The 21,554-nt window shown below is 41.2% G+C and overlaps 2 protein-coding genes across 3 annotated transcripts in view; one reads left to right on the top strand and one right to left on the bottom strand.

Annotated features, from left to right (window-relative positions):
* Positions 1 to 76: 76 nt before the first annotated feature.
* On the top strand, positions 77 to 5,899 carry LOC115598507 (interferon-induced protein with tetratricopeptide repeats 5-like). The gene is given in 4 exon segments (XM_030452843.1): positions 77 to 124; positions 1,190 to 1,367; positions 3,969 to 5,174; positions 5,176 to 5,899. Coding segments are annotated over 3 exon segments (1,431 nt in total). The 5' UTR covers positions 77 to 124; positions 1,190 to 1,362; the 3' UTR covers positions 5,396 to 5,899.
* Positions 5,900 to 8,152: 2,253 nt separating this feature from the next.
* SLC16A12 (solute carrier family 16 member 12) overlaps positions 8,153 to 21,554 on the bottom strand; it is a 28,437-nt gene continuing 15,035 nt past the window's right edge. The window contains exons 2-7 of one of the 2 annotated variants that reach the window (XM_030452841.1): positions 17,978 to 18,181; positions 15,692 to 15,795; positions 14,316 to 14,459; positions 11,426 to 12,017; positions 10,081 to 10,340; positions 8,153 to 8,951 (exon numbers count right to left, since the gene is read on the bottom strand). In XM_030452841.1, the coding sequence (XP_030308701.1) occupies positions 8,689 to 8,951; positions 10,081 to 10,340; positions 11,426 to 12,017; positions 14,316 to 14,459; positions 15,692 to 15,795; positions 17,978 to 18,181 (1,567 nt within the window). In that variant the 3' untranslated portion in view covers positions 8,153 to 8,688. The remainder of the gene's footprint in view (positions 8,952 to 10,080; positions 10,341 to 11,425; positions 12,018 to 14,315; positions 14,460 to 15,691; positions 15,796 to 17,977; positions 18,182 to 21,554) is intronic. The other variant, XM_030452842.1, reaches the window with a different exon arrangement.

The raw sequence follows: 21,554 nt of genomic DNA on the forward strand, positions 1-21,554 counted from the left end.
AGGCAGCAGCAGGGAAGGGGGTGAAGCCTCGCCCACCACGGCCTCTCCCCATAGCCGGAGCAGCCCCGGGGGATGCCTCGGCACCTGCACCTCGGGAAGAGCCGGTCCTTCAAGACAATAAAGCGTTGTCAGCAATGGCTGTCAGAAAAATAGATCATCTATCCATGGTCTTTAAGCATAGTTCTAAATACACCTGCAAACAAACAAACCTGTTTCACCTTCATGCTCCGAGGCAAACTATCTGGGGTTGTATTGCGTATCTATGATTTCTCAGAGAATCGTGTCTGCAGGCAGGGGGCATGTGACCAGGCTTGCAAAAACTTGGACCAAATTCAATCCTATAATATAAATATTTATGCTACAACATATTATAAATAGTAATATCTTCAAAGGGATACACAAACTTGAAATAAAATACACAGTGCTAGATCAGGGCCAAGAAATGTTTCTGTTTATTTAGGAGGCATTAAGGTTTTTAATTTAAAAAATCATTGAAGTTTTCATTGCATCCCCTTTTGATGCATGGATAGATCACTCATTGTAAGTAACACTATAAGACCCTTTGCATTTCTGTGTTGCATTTCTTTGGGTCATTTTGTTTTGAAGAACTTCAGTAGCAAAAATATTGCTCTGTGATTCACCTGGGTTCTCCATAAATTTAATTACAGGATACTCTTTCCCCTCTAGAGGAAAACCCGAGTGATTTAATGCTACAACTGCTGCTGTCAAATTTAGCTATTATAAGATATGCTAAGCTAAATTTAATCCTGCATAAAATAGGATATTTAAACTCATCCTGCCAATGCTAAGCTACAATTACTTTAATCATAAGAATGGCATTTCAGGCAATATTTTGGCTGGGCTAATGATCCCAGGGGAGTTCTTTGTCAGCTGGTGTCCATTTTTCCATTCAAGGGAAATGCAGAGATACAATTTTTCTCTTGAAAATATGTAAATATTTCTTAAGGCATTCCCTATGCTTGTGTAGGTACAGAACAAAGTCCTTGTATTAAATACAAATGCAGTTGTTGTTTTCCAGCCCATTTCTGGACAGGTTTCTTCTGTCTTCAGCTACTAGGAGCTGTTGCCCCATTCTCCTCAACACAATATAATGCTTGGCATAGGACCAGGTTGGAAAAAAAAAAAAATAGAAGCAGTTTACAGACTCTTAGTTGCTATTCTTCTACAGGCAGCCGTTCTGGTTTCTTTTGAGGAAGCTGAAGTTTCACTTTCTGCTTTCCTCTGAATTACACACAAATGATGTCAGGGATGGAGCACATAAAAGAGACATCATAGCAACATTGAACAGCACTCCTCTGACTGTGAAGCTACCTTGAGAAGACTAACAGAATAAGGAAAACCATGAGGTAAGCAATTAACCCAGTCTCTGAAAGAGGCTTTTTTGCAATGCCAGAGGAAATAATGCTTATTATTTACATAAATGTAAGCAGTGAGGGACTTTGGGGATCCTAACAGAAAATATTTTATAGAGTATTTACTGGAGGAATGAAAATAAGGATGGTACTGAATATTATAGTCTTATTGCTTCTCTGACAAGGTTTAATCTCTTTAAACAACTGACAGTAAGAAAAACTGAGTGCATACAATTCAGGGATGAAATCTGGGCTGCATCCATAACAGATGCTCAGCTGACTGGCACTCAGGCATTTAAGAATTTTCTGATCATTCCTCCTGTGAGGACCAGCAAACAGGGCAGTGCCCATTCTGGGATGCAACTTGAAGCATAAAGGGGCATAGCATTTTCTGAAGACTATCACACATGATTCATGCACACATGAATCATGCACATGAACACACGCAAATACAGTTTATAACAACTTTGGAAATTATATTTACCAGTTATGTGTTCAACTAAGCTAAACTAATATGTATCTAATCCATGTCACCTCTTTTTGTGACATTCATGAATATTGATTTCCCACAAATATATTTTTATTAATTCCTCTCCACTACTGTTCTTAGCTATGGACATTGCCATGGTCTTTGGCTGAGGCAATAAAAAACAACAGACATTTCATTTCAAATTGAATAGGACCATTTAAATGCTTCAAGCTATGATTGCTGATCTGGAAGCCAGTACTTGTTCTGTCATATTCAGTTGTACCCAAAGGTTTCTAACAAGAGTGATAATAACATGAACTTACTTTCAACTTCCCTTCACCCCAAAGAACTGCACTTACCTCACGTCTCTCTAATTGGGAACTGTTTTTAAGGGCAATCAAAAACATCAGTTAGGCAAAGCAGATTATTTGAGAAAGGCAAAGAAGTTTCTAAGAAAAACCTGTGTATTAACAGCATTTATAAACACTGTTTTTTGTCTGACCTTCCTCCAGTATCTCTATGTCAGATGGTTTGGGTAGAAATGTGTATTCAGTGTTGCTCTCCTCAGTGTCCTTCCCTCTGCTCCAGGACTTGTGGGAATTGCTTTCCAACTCTTCTTTGATTTCCCTCCTCATATTTTTTCCAGTCTTTCCACAAATTTTTTTTTCCCCCCAAAAGCCATGTCCTCTTTTACATGACTGTGCAGCTGAGCAGCACACATACCACAAAGGCTGTTAGACAGGAGGGAGAGCAGTGAAGTCTTCCTGTCAAACAAGGATTTGACTGAGAAGCAGCAGTTATAAAGTCATGTATAATTTTGTCTTTAAGGAGAAGCATGGTAATGGACTAAAGTATCATATCCTCTGCCTCATAAAGGTCTGACCTTCATAGATTCTGTGATTAGAGCTGTTCTGCACACCCACATAGGGGCACAAGTAGGCATCAGCAAGAGAGGGAATCCAAATAACACCCTGCCCTGGCTGCTCTCAGGCCCTTCCAGAGAGCCATTAACCTATCCGCACACATATGGAAGAGCACAGAGGACAAGGGCATGGGAGCACCACCGTGCTCCATATCAGGGACACAACCGCCCACCTGGCCCCACCTTGTCAGGGCTGCCCCATAGGCTTTATGGACACCCAGGACCAGGGGCTTGTAGGAGAGCCTGACAGTCTGAGCTATCCATGGATACTGAACATATTTTGGAATGCAGGCCAAAGGGTCTTGGGATTGCTGGAGACTTATTATGGAATGTCTTGGGGGAGGGGACACAGATGAAAGGGAAACAAAGGGATCTCAGAAGGAATAAATGTTGAAAACTAGAGAGCAATAAAAGGAGTATTAAGGACCATGTGAATGTAGACAAGGTCTGGTCAGTGTGTGTGCATGCATGTCTGTGTCTGTCTGTCTGTCTTCCTGAAGGGATGAGTCACCTGGACAGAGAGAGGTTCCCTGAGCAGCTATGGGATGTTGAGTGCCAGTTTCAGTTTCTGGGGACCCACAGTGTGAGTGAGTGCGTGAGTGGTCTGTACCAGCAAGTGGAGTTGGGTTGCATCCTCAGGAGACTGTATGGCCAAGTGCCAGCTACTGGGAAGACTGGTGGGATGCAGGAGCCAGCTGCTGGATATGTCACTGTAATTGTGACAAAAATGGTGCTATGATCTAACAACAGGTATTTACAAATGCAGGAAATTAAAAATTGAATTAATAATCCAACCATAAAATGTACAGACATCGGAAAGATACTATATCACTTGCTCTGTATTTTGGATGAAGTTTTTTTTAATTATCTCTTTTGGGCAGGATTCAGCAATTTTTCTCAGCAGAGGAAATAAGTTCCTGAGATATGCCAGCTTTACTGTAGGGGAGAGCTCTCCTCTTTGACATCGAGACCACCAGGTCTGTTACTGTTAAGAGGTGCTCTCATGCACCGGCAAAGAAAATTACTAAAATAATTATCCAGCTCTTTAGGCCAATGGCTTTCCACAACTTTGGCTTATTTGAAGTATCATTGGCTAGGGGCACCACTATTGTCTGCTTTTGAAGTATATCATACGTGTTAAAAAAACAGGGGTAGCAAAAAAGGCAAATGGAGTGTAAATAAGTTTTTATCTGATTTCTTCTAGTGCAGTTTCCAAGGATCCATTGAAGAGCTCCCTGCTGCAGCTAGAATGTCATTTTACATGGAATTTGCTGGAGCAGGATGTGGATCTAGATAACCTAGAGGAAAATCTAGATGATCAGACAGAGTTTTTCACAAGCAACAACGTTTTCAATTACAATCTGCTATCCTATATATGCCACCTAAAGAATTCAAATGTGGAAGCCCTGAGAAATCTCCAAAGAGCTGAAGAAGCAGCTAAAAAAAATAATCCAGATGAAATCAACAAGAAAAATCTTGTTACCTGGGGGAACTATGCCTGGATCTATTACCACATGGAGAGGTATAAAGAAGCCCAAACTTATGTAAGCAAAGTGGAAAACACCTGCAAAAAGCTTTCAAGTAGTGCCCAATGGAAGACTCATCTTCCAGAGATCTATGCTGAGCAAGGATGGGCATTATTAAAGTTTGGGAGAAAATACTTTGAGAGAGCAAAGAATTGCTTTGAAACTGCTCTGAAGAATGAACCCAACAACCCAGAATTTAACGCTGGCTACGCAATAGCAATGTATCGTTTGGAAAACCTTTCTCCCAGCGCAGGTGAAGATGTAAGCTCAACCCTCGAATCCCTGAAGCGTGCAGTGGAACTGAATCCAACAGACACCTGCCTTATGGCATTGCTTGCATTACAATTTCAGGCCTTAGGGAGAGATGATGAAGGGGTGAAATACATTGAAGAAGCAATGCAGAAAACCCCTAATCTTCCTTATTTACTGCGATATGCTGCTAAATTTTACAGAAAGAAAGGTGAAGTGGACAAGGCAGTGAAGATTTTGAAAAAGAGCCTAAAAGTGACACCAGAATCTGCCTTTTTGCATCATCAGATAGGACACTGCTACAAAGTAATGATGTTTCAACAGGAAAGATATCTATCTCGAGAGGAAGCGCAAGAACTCCTCCAACTTTCTATTTTTCATTTTAAAACAGCAACTAAGAAAAACAGTAAATTTTTTCTTGCCTTTATTGATCTAGCAAATATGTATGCAAAAGAAAAGAGGTATGAAAAAGCAGAAGAGGCATTTCAGAAAGCATTTCAGATAAATATTTTATTTGATGATGACAAGCAATTTTTTTACTACAATTATGGCAAATTTCAGTTGCATCATATGAAATCTGAATCTGAAGCCATTAAGTATTTTTTAGAAGCACTGAAAATTAAGGAAGAGTTTCGGAAGAGAAAGGAGCAGGGATTCTCTGTTGAAATTGTTGGGTCAGCGAATTGAGAGAGGTTCAGAAGATGCAACAGATTTTGGTACACTTGGACTCATTCATAAACTAAATGGTGAAAAACAAGAAGCAATTGAGTGCTATGAGAAAGCTATTGCATTGTGTCCTGACAGTGAAGAATATCGGAATGAATTATGTGAGCTAAAACTTTCCATCTCAAGCTAAAGCCCTGAAGCTCCCCAAAATCCTTAACACAGACAAAAAAACATGCCAAAACCAAGGTCACTTCTACAAGCTCTTAAATTTATTTATCTATTAAAGGTTGTAGTTATAACCAGGTAGAACACCTGATAACATCAGTTTCTGTTGACAATATAGAAACTGCAGGTGATGATGATCTCTTTGTTCATTCTCTAACAGAGAGTGCTTCTAAAGACTAAATAGTAGCTAAGCTATCTTAGGCTTCAGTGCTAGCGTTGGTATGAAAGTTGTGTTTAAGAAAAATATCCACTGCTTGGCTTAGTTCACTGGAATGCTTACAAAATATACATTATTGCTGTGCATTATTAATGAGCATTGCATTCATCAGCTGTTGCTTCTGGTATTGCTCTGCTGACTTCCTAAGAAAGAACTGATGACCCAGGTCAAGGGGTAATGGATGGAAGTTGGAGCATAGGAGGTTCCATGTAAACACAAGAAACAGCTTTTTTACTGTGAATGTGACAAAACACTGGAACAGGCGCCCAGTGAGGTTGTGGAGTCTGCTTCTCTGGAGACATTTAAAACCCACCTGGATGTGTTCCTGTGTGACTTACAGTAGGTGGTCCTGCTCTGGCAGGGGGGTTGGACTTGATGATCTCTTGAGGTCCCTTCCAACCCCTAACACTCTGACTTCTGAGCCAAAATCCATCCTTGTTTTCCAGTCACCTGCCAGCTTTTCTCTTAGAAAGGCAGAAAGGGTGGGGAGGGAGGAGAACTGGAAGCAGGACTGACACAACACCCCTGAAAGCTGGTAGGAACAGCAATACAGTTGAAGACAGGACCTTGTGACTGGGCAAAAGGGTATGTTAGGCAACATCCCTGCCCTTCTCAGTCTTAAGGCTTTATTGTCAGCACTGTTTCCATCCAAACCCTCATGAGGACAAGGAGGGCAGCAGGAAGGAGTTTGAGAAAGAAGTGGTGCAGATTTCTGAAGCCGTGGTAGTACATCCCTACTCTTTCTACACCTTCCCTCTGAAGCCTTTCCTGCCCCTTTCCTGGGAAAACAAAGCAAACAAACAAAAAAAAAAACAAACCAAAATGAAACAACTTGCAGAGATAAGGAGAAGTGAAGTAATTTTTAGAATAATAAAATATTAATAAATAAAGTAATATGAAGTATTTTGTGAAGAAAATGAGGTTGAATTTTCATGAAGACTTGGAGTGGCTCAATCTTCTTCACAGGAAAGAAATTGACTGTGGGACGTATTGATGCAAAAAAACCATTTATGTACCTTACCTTCTTCAGGCTATGGGAGATGACACTGGCCCCCAGCACTACCCGGGGATGCTCTGTGCAAGCCCTGCCATCCAGTCCTTACCTATCATGTCTCGTAAAGGAGGAGAGATGCTGGTTCCCACAGGGGGGTGCTGCTGCATCGCCTGGCCCGGCCACAGAGGGAGGCGATCAGGAGGAAAGGCGCGTTCGACAGTGCCCAAGGGCAGAGGGAAAAAACAGAACCACAGAGAAGCTGAACACCTCTCATTCGTGCCCGAGTGTGAATACATTACATCACTGGAGCCTGCGCTTGCGGCGCAATTAAAAAAAAAAAAAAAAAAAAAAAAAAAAGGAATGAAGGTAACACTTCAGGAACTGTTAATTCATGAACCAAAAGCACCATCTAAATTACTGGGAACAGTACTGGAATACTCACATAAAGGAAGGTTTCCTGGTTTCCTTTATTGAGGTGAACTCAGCTAAGAGCTGACTTAGCCCTTGGCCTGACTGTGTAGTACTGCTGCAGCTTGATTTAAACAAGCTCTGCCTTCTCATATAAATTTGTAGTACCTGAGAAAGCAAAGAAGGAATTGTTGTGGCAATACAAAAATATTCACTACACAGTAGTTCAGGTGACTTGTTTGCTTGACTAGTTTGCTCAAGAACAGAATGTAGCTTTATACAGCATCAAAACACAGAAATTATTTGCGTTGCAGAACGTGAAGTTCCTCTGTTGCTGACAACAGTTGCACTCTGGAAAAGCAGAAACATCCCATCGTATCAGTAATATCTGCCATGAGCAACATTCACACAGAGCTTCTGTAAAGCAGCCATGGTATATTCTTCACACAAAGTAGCAGGAAACCATTGGCAAATCATGGCTTTTCTGTTCTAGCCAGGTGACCTGATCAGCTCTTCAGTTGGCATGGAGTAATTTGTGCCATCTGCAGATCCATCTCCTGTATTCAAAAGAAACTGACTTGCCACTGCAATACAAAGAAGCAACAACAGAAGAAGTGAACATCCTCTTTACTAACAGCATACGAAGCAGGAGGGCAGTCTCTGTCATCTGCTTGCACAGACTCTAAATTTCTTCAACAGCTGCTGATTTTACAGGAGGAAGAGGCCCTGTATTTGGAAGCACATGAGCTTCTCCTCTGGTCCCCTGGGCTACCTTCAGGCTCCTTCCAACTAATGCAGCTAAAGCAGGTTTGTCTGTCAGTATACCAAGTCTCCTGGCACAAATTTACTTCACTTCAGATAGCAGTATCTCTCCCATCCTCCCAGACAAGGATCAGCTTGAGGATCATATCTGGAATGGCAATGTTTAGAAATCCAAGCTTTCAAGATACCCAGGAAAAACAGCAGCAACCACCTCAAAATTTCGCTGTAGGGAATTGGGGAAATGGGTCTAAAACCACGTTTGGAATGAAATTGCAATGCATGTAAAAAATTTGGCACACTGTAAAAATTATAACTGTTCCAGAGATAATTTCAGCAGAAATCACATTTTTCAGTATGTCAGATTTTTCTTTAAAAATGTATTCAGCATTTAAAACAGTTACTAGCAAATACTTTAATATAGGCTGATAAATGTGGAGAGTTTTGGTTGTATGTGTGATTAGTCCATTGAAACATAATAGACCAGGACATGAAAAAAACATTTTTTAATTAATTATTGAAATAACTTAAAATTTATTGTTCAAGTTTTGGCGACTAATTACTTTATAGGTTTTTATTATTATTATTACTTTATTGTAACCAAATACTTTAGATTACCTGTGGAGCTGACATATTACATTTCAAATAAATCCGTGAACATTTGTACCTACAAACTTTTTTCAGTCTAGCTTTCTTCTGTTACATTATTAGTTTGGTATTATTGTTGCTGTATGTAGATATTAGCCAACTAAAATACAACAGAAAAATTTAATTGAGAGATGACTTGGTTCACAGGAGTAATATCTTCAACAGAGCTAACACTATAGAGTCACCTCTGTCTCAGTCATGGCTGTGCTGTACTGAATCTTGACAGCACTTGTTATCTGCTGCTGTAGCTGTTTGCATCCACAGCCAAAAATTCTATGTCCTTTTGGTCTAATTCTGCTGTGACAGAATAAGCTATTGCTCCGTTTGTCCAGATGTGCTGTTTCATGCCCGTATCAGTGGTAAGTGACCTCAAATGCATTCTTTTGATTTTCTTTGCTAGTCTTGCAAAGCACAATAATGTTGAACTAAATATCATAGAAAATCCACACAGGAGGAATGATGCAGTATAGCTGCCAGTTGTGTCCACAAGCCAACCTGCAGGGAAAAAAAAAATCTTGAGTTTTTCAAGATCCACCAGAATTCCCATAATTTACAAATCCTGTAATGAGCTGGGGTTATAATTGCATATAAATACAATCAAACAATACCATTTTACATCACCATCACTATTTTTTTTTCATTCTGCGACAGGGAGGGATTTTTCCACAGAAAGCAGATAAGATTTTTATGGGCTTTTGTTTGAAAGTCAAACCCATGAGAAAAGGCACATCAGTCAGCACCACAATACTAAATAAACATCTTTCAAGTGAATAGAGTTAACTGTCAGTCTCTAGACACACTTAGAGAGCTCTGGGATTAAATTATGTCTGTATTAAATTATGAGAGATCCTCAGAGAGCAAAACCCAGAGAGCTAAGCCCTAAACTCACGCAACACTTTAAAAAAATTCTGTTCCACAGTATTTTTTTCTTTGGAAAATTAAATGCAAAGCTTCGAAAGCAGAGGTTCATTTGGAATTGATGTGAAGAGCAGACAAAATATGGGAGATACATATATACACAGCCGTTTGAAAAGACCTTTGACTTTTCACAATGTTTGAAACTGTGTCAAGTTCTTTCTAAAGGATAATAGGAATACAGCTCTCATCCTTACTTCACTGTAATGAAACAGACGTGGAAAATGATGGTTAGATACTACAGTGATGGCATTGTGACCAAACAGTAGTGAAGCTGACTCACCCACCTGTTCAAATCAGTTTGGAGATTAAAAGATCTAGTCCTCCACATTAACCTTGGAATGAAACTCACTTGGAATGAAACATACATTTTCAAAACATGTAACTTCACAGGGAAAATTTTTTCCTTTTACTTGCATGATTTCTGAACTACATGAGGCAGTGATGTAAAAGCCCTTAGAAGACCTATTTCAAACTCATGAGGTTTTTTTTTTTAAAGTTCAACTTACTGTATATGCAGAAATCATCACACCAAGATGAATTTAAGTGGGATCTAAAGTCTTGGGAAGGTCTAGGTGCGTTACTTCTGTGCTCAGGGGTTACATCCACATTTAATGTACATTTGCTGTCCCTCCTCTCCTTTTAGATCACTCCAATAGGTTAATATCAAGTAGTGATAAGATTATAAGAAAGTCATTTGTGAACTCACCTGCAACGGGTGGGCTTACTAGATATGGTACGGCATGCAGAAAATACACAACACCCAGCGCTGATGATAAGGAAGAAGTTCCCACTACGTCTGCTGTCACAACAGGGATCAGTGTTACATATGCTCCATCAAAGTAGCCAAACATAAATGAGAAAGGCACAAGAGAGGGGAAGTTTTGGAGAACTGGCAGGAAAAGACAACAGAGGCCATCCATTCCCACAGCAAAAAGGTAGCAGAAGTGCCGATGCTTCTTCAGACACCTGCAGAAAAGAATAAGATTACCACTGGACAGAGTATCCCAGATTCTATGCCCTGCTAAGCAGCACTTCAGTCTCTCTCTTTCATATAGCTCACACTGAAGACCATTTTCTAATAAAGTCTTCAAGATGTAAAGCTCAGTCCTGAGAAGGTAGGGAAAGCTGCCCACCCCCAGCAGCAGCAATGTCTGGTAAGCAGCAGCCCATTCTGTCTGTGGTGTTCTTGGGGCTGCTTCTAGAGAGGGGAGCTGCTCTGCTGCCAGGATTCTGCAGCCCTCTGAAGTTTCAATGTTCAGAGAAATATTCTCCCAGGTTTTACATCGCAGATCAGCCAAGTGGTCCCAATACTATGGAAAGAATATTACAGGATACCCATCTTAGCTGTTGTCCTTTGCATCAGCCCTTAAACTCTGGAGTCAGCATGAGTTAAGTGATATGGCAATTTCCTTTCTTCCTGCCCCAGAAGACCAGTAACTGATTTTTACCACAAACTAAATAAGCACAAAGAATGTGTCCTTTAGAATAAAAATCCTTCTTAATTTAGACAGTCTCTGCTGATGTTTCAGATATTGCAAAGAGATGTTTGGAGTGAAGCGAGTTAGCAAAGTGTGGCAAGTTCTTACGTACTGGAAACTGTGTAACAATCTATATAACTCCTCCTGAGTGTTGGTCCAGACCCTTGACCCTGTTCAGTAACTTCTGTGCCTCCCAGCAGCACAAAAAAGATGAAAAGGCAGAGGAAAGAGTGAGATACACTAGAAAATAGGAACAGAGGATCATGCTCAACGTACTTCAGATAGGTGATTACATTTGCACTGGCAAATGCAAGAGCTTTGCACAAAGACATTGCTTCTTCAGGAAAAAGGAAGAAATTAAACCAATAAACCCAAACATATTCAGAAGAGACAAAACCATTGAGGAGTAAGCATTTCTGAAAGTTAGACTATGTGTTGGTTGGTTGTTTTTTTTCCCTAAAGTTACACATGCTACAGAAAACGTCCAGTATTAACTTCTATGTATATTATGCCTCACTTGCATCCAACCTCCTACCACCTAAAGCTTACACTTTCTTAGCCATGAGCCATTACCTTGTGTCTGTTAGCCATCCAAAGGTGACATTACCAATGATGTCTATCACACCAAGAATGGACATGAGGAAGGCAGCCTGGTGATGACTCACTCCAACGCTCAAAGCATAAGGCACTAGGTAGACAAAAAGAGGGCTACAGCCATATGCCATAAATAAAACTGACACTGCCAGCACCATGAAGCCTGGCATGAGTAAAAAGTCATATTCCTTCCATGAACAGTAGCACAGACATTTGTGAGACCACGCCTTGATTAAAGGTGAACAGAGGGACACTCGCTTTAAGTCTCGTTTCTGTACTTCGGGGATGTAATCCTGTTCAAGAACCTCAGGAGCAGTTTTATGGTCCTCCTTAAGAGCAATAGGCCGCATCAAGGCACCGCAGACACAAAGGTTTAAAACAAAACCTCCCAGGATGAGTAAAGCTCCACGCCAGGAAAACTGCTCAATTAAAAGCTGGACCACAGGGGCCAGAATGAAGGTACCGATTCCACTTCCTGACATTGCTATTCCATATGCCAGCGCTTTTCTTTTGTTGAAATACTTGCCCACCATCGCAATGGCTGGAGAATAACAGAGTGCAAACCCAAGTCCTAGAACAGAAAGCACAGTGCAGATGGTTTAATACTAAGCACAAGATATAGAACACATTAAATTAAAACACATAACCTATTTTCATTAGCAGAAATTAATAGAAAGTTTCTTCTAATTCTGTATCAAACAACCTAGTCACAGTGTGAAAAGAAATCAAAATGAATCCTTTCTCCCATTATCAGGGTCACTGACTTGACAAACTCAATGGATCATCATTAATCCTCTATAAAAAGAGCCAAAAAGAAGTGATGGGTTCCCTTAATGACAAGACAATCAATAACAAGGAGGCAATCACACATTCAGACAAATGGTGTGTCAGCCTCTCCTAGATGCAAGATGAGATCTTGCCCCAGGGTCTGCACAGATGCTGGCACTGGGCATACTGTCCTGATGAGGCACCTCTTCGTGTTTTGTCTGAACATTTATTTTCAGGTCTCCAAAACACAGTACAAAGAGTTTGTCTCTGTTACTAACATTCTAAAATAAACCTTTTTTAGTCAGCTAAACAAACTCTTCTTCTTGGACTCCTGGCCATTTTAAATAACTGTCTAAAAGTAAAGAATGGGCAAAAGACTTGCAAAACAAAGGTACAACCAATTTAGCAAAAAAGTAAGATCCATCTCTTGGACTGGCAAAAAGATTGTGGTCTCTGCTGCAGAGCCAGAGAGCAGATTTTAATCACCAAATGCTTGCTGTAACATTAAAACACATATTTCCAAATCAGCCACAGAAACTAGTTCCAGAGTAGGGTGTTGGAGCATGTCCTATATTGAGGGTAAAATGGTCCCCGCTGCTGCTGTCACAACTTGTCAGTGGAGGAGGTCATCACTTGGCACATTAACCAGTTTGCCATGTCCTCCTCAAAGGCTGCCAGGAGGGGATCCGTGGATTAGGGGGACCCCAGGTGGTGGCTGAACACCCTGCACCCCTCAGGAGGTGAGGGAGAAGCCGGCCAGGCTTCTCTGGGGTCAGATCTGTGTAGTCAGCAGAGCCAGAGGAGCAGCCCTGAGCCATAGAAATCATCACTTGAGAACTGTGAAAGTCATGCTCTACTGGTGTACATACCATCTATTTTTAAGTGACTTGGCAGAGGGAAACAGTTCCCAAATGCAGCTAATAAGGCTTCCATGAAGAGTGGAAATTCAGTTTGGGGATGAAAATATTTTCATATCTCAGAAGAAACTCTGCTACTCATTGTTACCTCACTCTTGACAGTTTCAAGTCCTGCAGCTTTTACAGATTTAGACCTTCAACAGTTATGCATCCATCCCCTCTCTGTGTTGGGGCACTACCTCCAGTCTTTACCAACAGTTCACCTCTCTATTAATCAGTCCTCACAGACTAGAAGTCCACTGCTTATAGAATTGTTTCTGACATCTCCATGTGCAGAGTGAAACTGCTTTTCCACCTCAATATTCACAGCAGTTCTCGCTAAGGAAGCCTCAGTGGCATTTAGCATGGTATGTGGCACAGTCTATTGAGCCACAAGGAGCCTTTTTATTTATTATGAACACATTTGTCAAAGATTAACATTGTAATACAGGAGCGACATGCACTACAATAAGGATTTTTTTTCTTTTTTTTTTAACAAATAAGCTGTTGGCAGCATGTGAACTGCAGTAAATCCACCAACTTGTTACTAAACAGCAGGGGACCAAGTACAAGGGCTTATATCACCCTGGCTACCAGGTCAGTATTACTGAGGAAGGAATGTCAGTGTGACCACAGGCACCTCCCAAATTCCTCTGTGCACAACAAACACGGGGAGATAGAACAGAGCAAAGATATTTTTTTACCACTATACCTGAATGAAAATAGAAGAACTGCTACAGCAACACTGCCCACCAGCAGCTTGTTTGCTTTTCAGATAGAATACAACACAAATATAAGGAGAAAGTTGAGGTACCAATGCTTCTCTGCCCACTTACTCTTATGTTTTATTTAAACTTTTTTTTAATATGCAAATATTTTGGGGCAGTCTAGAACTCCTATTATAACAAACTCCTCCCAAGTCACAGGAAAAAAATAAAAAGAAAGAAATCTTTTGTATCACTAGAAACAGCAGTTCTTTAGAACTTTATTTCTTCTAGGGATGCTTTTGCAAGGTGCTGCATTTGTGCTGGATGAGTCTCACTGGGTGCTGAAGCCCTCACAAGAGCAGCCAAAGGCTCTCTTTTACAACAAAGGGAACGGGTCTGAGTATCTCTACTGACCAGTGCAGTGGCAATACAACATCTTAAAAGGAAGGATTGCAATTTTTAACATTCCACGTTGCTTTCTGGCTGAATGCCTCCTACCTGTAAGAACTCCTAATGTTAAGTAGAGATGTTCCAGGCTGGTGGCGAATGAACTCAAAATTAGTCCAGCAGATGCAAGCAGCCCTCCGAGCATGATACCAACTTGGCAGGATACATGATTACTGATTAAACTCCCAAGTGGGGCTTCAAAGAAACAAATAAAGCTGGTAGTTAATGGTAGATCATTACACACAATTCATTGCAATGGTCATCAAGACAAAGGAAGCAGTAGGCAAACAGGAGAAAATTGTGATCACAGCTAGACAGAGTAGTCTCCAAGAATTCCCCCATTACAATGCTGTGATGCACCAAAAAACTTCTAAAAATAAATTTCCTGAAAGTCAGGATAAAACTGAATTTGAGAGTAGCTCAGTTGTCAGTTTAGCAGATCAAAGTCATTACAGGACACAGATACTCTGCAGTTTTTGGGGTCAAGAGGGGCCACAGAAACAGCCCACGCTGTCCATTACTCCATGCTTCCAACACTGAGACTTTCCCCCACCTGGAACTTGTACTTCAGCCTTCAGTACCTTCAGGTGTTCCCTCCTCCCTGGCCTTGTGGGCTTTAATTCAGACCAAAACAGAAGAGCTCTCACGTCTGTTGGACCATCTCTAGGGCTTCCACCCCTCTCCTGCACCTTTCCAGCATTGATGGCTCTCAGATCATCCTGTCTCTACCACTGTGGGTCATCACCAGCTCTCTTGCTCTCCTCCACCTGCAATGCCAGGGCAAGGTTATCTTTTTCCCCAGTCAATTTATCTTTTTCCCCAATATATAACCTGGCTGACACAGGTGTGTCCAGCTGTGTCCAAAAGCCTTTGTAGCAATTCGTATGGATCAAGCCTCTTTCACAGGAGTAGGCATACATCTCTACAGTTTTAAAGTAAACCCTTGAGAAATTTTGTACAACTGCTACACTGATGTGTGTCATTTTTATTAACATTGAATTTTCTTTGAAGGGGAAAAAACTACATGTAAATATCTAAGTTTGCTAAAAGAAAGATGACTGTGACCTGATCTGAAGGCAAGATGTACATCCTGTGCTGTCTCAAATATTGTTTCAAAAACAAGGCAAGAGAAACAAGTGCTCAGTTAATAGGTCTCAAACACAGCTTTTCCCTACTAAACCTGAACAAAAATACCTGTCTGAAGCCTTGGATCATTTGACCAAAAAAAATTCTGCTTCTTTTCCATAGTACAAAGACACTCCCTTCCTGCACAGCTATGCTGCAAGAAGCAGCTTGGATATATCATACCCTAGAGAACCCACAGTATCCATCTTTCCCAGCTGATTCCACCAACTTGTCAACATGCTAAAAAACAGATGGAGCTGAAGAGAAAGGAGCCACTTAAATCTTAAAAGGGTAATACACACCACAAAGCATCGTTGCACAGTCAACAATGGAGTGGATCCAAGCTGTTCTGGCATAATCTTGTCCAAAGTATGCCTGGAACTCCACAAAAAAAATGGAGATGCACCTAGGAAAAAACCATCAACACCAATCTGCTTAACATGGAATATTTGCCTCACAGGAAGCATTAGTCTCGCTCTTCAGGTATAAAGAGTACCCACTTTAAGGTTCTCTCCTTAAAATCCCATCTCCCAGGAAAATCAAATCTGTGGTTTTCCTAAATCCCAATAAGATGGAGAATTTTCCAAACAGTTTCTAGGGGATATTGGAAATAAAGGGCTAGTTTAATGCATGAGGGACAAGGCATGAAATGATGTGGGCAGGCTGAATAATTTCAACTGTACTGGAAAGCACCTAGGCTAGGGTGAAGAATCTTTGGTTTGCACTGGCAACAACCGAACCACAAATTAGTGTCCAATATTATCCCAACAGTGGCATTAGACAATTAGGCTGACGTAGAACCTAATTCAGACAGATAGCTATTTCAGAAAGATTATGAACATTACACTATCATGTTTCTCACTGTGATATCTGCTGCTAGACTTTTATAGCTGTCCTGGTTTGAGAGGACCAGGATAGAAAAAAAAAAAAACCCAAACACCTGCCTGGGACAACACTAGCTGCTGCCAGCTCATAGTATTTTAACTGAAATGAGGTTTAAGTTGTAAGTATCACCAGCAATTTGTAAGCTGCATCATGATTCTGATTCCCTGACACACAAAGCCCCAGGTCCCCAGTTCTTCATTGACCTGGTCACTTGCTAATGGTGGCATTCACATCTGCACAAACTGGCAGGGCAGGGCCAGCACAGTACCTGTAGAACAAACCCCACCAATAGCTATGCGTTCATGGATGCACAAGTGCAAAGGAAGTGAAAAGTAACTCCCCACCAAGAACAGAGAAAACATTGCAGGAGCCCATGGACCTTCCATCAGTTTATTAAAATGCTTCCAGGAAAGGTTTCTCTGCTCTGCTTATCAAAGTGTTACTGTTTTACCTGTCTCTGCAGAGAAACAGATTAAAAGGATGCATAGTTTCTTTTTGGTTTCTGAATCAGGAAGAGGTCCCTTTTCCCTCTCTGTTTTCCTTCAACGAATCAACGAATGATCACTTTGTTCAGCTTTTTTCTCACAGGTGCCTAATTCTTGTAGATACTCTAGATATGTGCCAGTCATTAGATGATTTCTTAGATGTAATATTTCACACGTGAAAAAGGAATTAAACCCTCTAGGAAACCTCTGCTGTTAAAATGAAATTGGTACATTTGCATACATGAACTAACAACGTATCAACATTACCATGCCCCTTTTATGCTGCTGACTCCAAGACTCTAGACTGTAGGTTCTTCAACCTAGCAGTTTTATTTTAAAAGAAATATAAAATTTAGGTGAGAAGCACTAGTTATATTTTTACTAACTGTACACAAAATACTATCTCAGTGTTCCTCACATACCAGGGTGCTTGATTCTCAGCTTAATATAACTTAAATGTCCATGTTCACACACACCAGGCTCCTCTGCCTCCAGTTGCCATCAGTCACCCAGCAGCAGCTGTGGAAGCCACCTCATGCCAGAGGTACAAATTATGTTTACACAAGGCAACAGTCTATCCTTGTTAGTTCTGTTCTGCATAATTTTGAGAAACTACTTTCTTCATATTTTGGATACCAGCAGGATCTAGTGGGAGGCCTCCTCATAAAGGCACAGACCTTCTCAGTGAGTATAGTACGTGAAATGTTTGCAACAGGTGAGGAGGGGTAATTATATGTTTCTCCAATTTGCTTGACTCTGGAGCCAAGCAAACCTACTGTAACTAGTAAAAATGAGCACAGTCGTGGGTTCAGAGGGATACAGGGGATCAAAGAAAGCATATATGCTTTCTCCCTCCCCTACCAAACCACCCAAACCTGAAATAATGCTGCCTGTCCAAGCCTTTGATTATGAACAAGTCAAGGGGAGCTTATTAATAGATAGAGCAGAGGTCAGAGGAAGCAAGGAGGGCTCATAATACCTCAGCCATCCCCACACTCCTGGAGCTATCAGGAAGCCTTTCAAAATGTAGTGAGAAAGAGGTTTGTAGCTAGCCAGAATAACCTGTGCAGCTGGGGGACATCAGGGGAGATCCTAAATCCTCTTCCTAAGGAAGAAAAAAAAAAGGGGGGGGGGGGGGAGGAGAGAGGGCAGAGGGCAATAGGGGAAAATGTGGGAATAACGCCACAGACCATTCAGAAAGCCAAGCAGCCCCTTTACCTCGTCACAGCCCTAGTACAGATAGTGACGAGGAAGCAGCCAGCAACGATCATCCATCCCCATCCCCCATCGGGAGGGCCGGCAGGCTGGGCCATTGCGCAGGCTGGGGCGGTCCCTCCCTCCTCTGCCTCAGCGGCGGGGGGCGGCTGCAGCCGGCGGGCTGGGTGGGCACCGGGGCTGCCTGGTGCCTGGGCAACTGGCCATCTGAAAGGAGAGAGAGGGAGAGAAAACAGACAAAAAGGGAATCAGAATACATCACATGCTCTAAAACTGCACAGCTGGACTAGGAAATACTGCTTTGGTTTTACCCCATAAAAGTGGGGGAGTTCTTTCAAATGCAGTTTTTAAAAATTCATTGGAAGCACAAGCACCATCAGAATTTGGCCCCGTGCCTAGTGTCATTTATTTCAGAGAATTTTTCCCAGCAGTACATCTTAGCACAATACCGTTTTTCTCCGCAGATGTTGTCACATAGAGGTGCAAGTCACACTTTAAGAGTGGCAATGGCTGCAGATCTCTGACCTTCAGTGGGGATCCTGCTGCTCATCCCATTCCCTGGCCTGAACTGTATTTTCAGTTGCATTCTGCATTCCAAGTAGCTATACTTGAAGGAACACATTTTTCACCTGTGTATGAATGGAGAATATTCACTGCAAAATCAGAGCAGATTTGATGATGAAATTCCCTTCTCGTTCTTACTAGCCAAGCCTTAGATGAAGGCTGTAATCAGGCAGGACACAGAGACTTCATTTTCAGAGCTTTTCATTTTCAGATAATTCACTGAAGGTCAGGGTAAGCTTGCCCCCCTCTTCCATCCTGTTGAATAAAAATATTGTCTGCATCTAGGCCATAGCATGGGCTCCAAAGGTACACTGAGTGTTTCAGGACACTGCAGGAGACCAAAGAACACTCACTGGACCCTCAATGAGTAACTAAGTCGTGCATTTTGTAATAGTTTTGCTAACACTGTGGGTGTCATCACCAGCATAGGACCAACAGCCCTTTAGCCTCTCTGCATCAGTGACTGCATGACTGATGGGCTGATGAGGCTGAGGGACCCAAGACACTCCATTTTGCTCAATGTGTTTTTGCTATCACCAGCAGACACCTAGTCCCTGGATGAATCAAAGGCATACAAGATAATCAAACTGAGATGGCTTTCCTGTTTGCTTGGAGATAAACCTCAAACAGCTTCTATTCAAATAGCTTCCATATCAGCTAATATGACAGACGTTGAATATGCACCATTCCCACAGAGAAGAATCACAGACTTCCCAAGAAATGTTACCTGTTAAGTACAGACAAGGGCTGCAGAGCTACTCAGAAGCACAACTCATGAAAGCCATCTCATGCCAGATGTACATGAGTCTCAGTCCACGAAGCTTCTGAGCCAGGTGATGCTCAAAGCTTGGTTTTGCAAAGCCCAGAGCTCTCTGACCCAAGGCACCTCAGAGTCAACCCTGATTATCACCACAGGTGAACCTTTGAGAAGTATTTGTCAGTTGCCTCCACCAAGACTTCAGAAGATGGATTTCAAGACCACCACAAAATTATTTCAGGAAAATGTATACACATTGCCAAACTTAAAGGTGAACAAAGTAGGAGAAAATAGGAATGACAAAATAAACAAAAACCTCAACACATTGCCAGTTTAGCTGTATTTTTACTAGGCAGTAAATAATATACCTGTAACAACACTGCACAAGAGAATCAGTGGACTCTTTTAAAAGGTTTTGGAGACTGCTGATTTTAAAAGTATAAGAAGCCTTATCCTAATCTATCTGCATGGTTCTCAAAGCCCAAGAATTGCAGCTGATCATACAGAGCACAATCAAGCCCCAGAGGCTAACATGAGTCAGTCCATAACTGTTAAAAACAGGAAAATGAAGTGCAGTTTTCAAAGACAGAGTGAAGACCAGGAGCCAGTGGCTGAGCTGTTATATGAGGATTTTGGAACTGCAATGGGAAGTGGACAAAGAAGAGAATCACTTGTGACCTCACAGCAAAATGTGTGCTTGTCAATGCTTGCAAGTAGGGATCTAAGGCAATTATATTTGAAACAATATCATTGAAAAAATCAGTGAAGAAAAATATTCACAAAGGGTGCCAAAACTATATTATACCCCTATCCACTTACACAAGCTAAAAAAGCCATCTTTAAATATCTGCTTCAGGTCTTTGTGTATTTCTCAAGTATCATTTATTTTTGCCCCTGTGCCAGTCAGCCTGTTAGCAATCACACATTTTACTTTAAGCCAAAAATGCTGTACACTGTTGGAAATAAAAATTACTGTCCTATTTTCTCCCTTCATATAATATGCTTTGTTTATATGCATTCATAAACAAATACTTGTATAAAGCCTCCTAATGATTCAGAGCCCAAAGCAATGCCCACAATAAGCATTAGAATATGTACTAATGATGTCTGTTATACTCTACTCCTCAATTGCCACAAACAGGTTTTGTTGTAAGTTATTGTATTATAAAGGTCTGTTATTCTCCATGTTTAAGTGGAGTCTAGCACAATAGAGATCCTCACTGCAGCATTGAGGTACTATTAAAAATAACCCACACTAATGATCTAGAAGAGAGCTCAGGTATAAATCTCTAATGACCCGATTTGTTTGTAGCTTCCACAGATCTTTAGAAGAACTACAAAGTGCTTTGCTCTGCCTGATTATACAAATGCTTCACTCTTTGCATAAAGAATAGGCCACATCTCAGATGGAACATCTGGCATAGCTACAGTTTGGATTATATAGCTATGGTCATAGTCATTCACAACAATCAAACCCAAATTCATGGCTGGTTTAAACGAGCATTTGTAAGCAGGTACCAAACGTGGTATCTGATGCCACGTGTGAGTTTAAAGGGTCTCAGTTGGATGCAGTCTTTGCAAGTTCATTCCTACACTTGCTTAGCAAAAGCACACAGTGCAAATGAGATCCAAATGAGATTACTATTTCAAAACTCATCTTTGGTGTATTCAATTTCTAGTATGTGAAAGATCAAGGAAAGCTCAGGAACAGAGACCAGGACAGTTTGCCTTTTCTGACATGACTTTTGAATACACAGCAAAAAGTGGCAGAGCTTTCTGAGAAGCCTCTGCAGGTACCCACATGACCCCAAGGACATCACTGCCTCTTTACAAGCCGACATTTTTCCGACATTTTGCTTGAAATCTAAAGTTCAATTTTTGACCTTATCTATTTGCTTCAGGACAAATATAAAACAGTGCCAAGATGGTATATTTGCCCTCACCCTCTTTCCCTCCCCTGTGCATACTGAAACAAACTCAGACACAAACACAGTAAAAAAGATAAAACAGATTGGCTAATGCAGGAAAATAAGAAAGCACATATGTAGGCAAGTATAGCATTATTCCCCAAATCTATGAGGGAGGCTGAAAGTGTCTGCACTCAGCATTAGAATGTGCAGGTTACCTGGTACAGAAGACACATCTGTGGACTTGACGCACACGTTCTGTGTTTTCCTTTCAGCACGTGCTGCTCATTTGTGAGCAGACCATATATCTCATGTGTTGAGTCCATCTAGATGTTGAACAACTTTGCAGGGT

The sequence above is a fragment of the Calypte anna genome, chromosome 6, assembly GCF_003957555.1.
Source record: "Calypte anna isolate BGI_N300 chromosome 6, bCalAnn1_v1.p, whole genome shotgun sequence".
Taxonomy (NCBI): domain Eukaryota; kingdom Metazoa; phylum Chordata; class Aves; order Apodiformes; family Trochilidae; genus Calypte; species Calypte anna.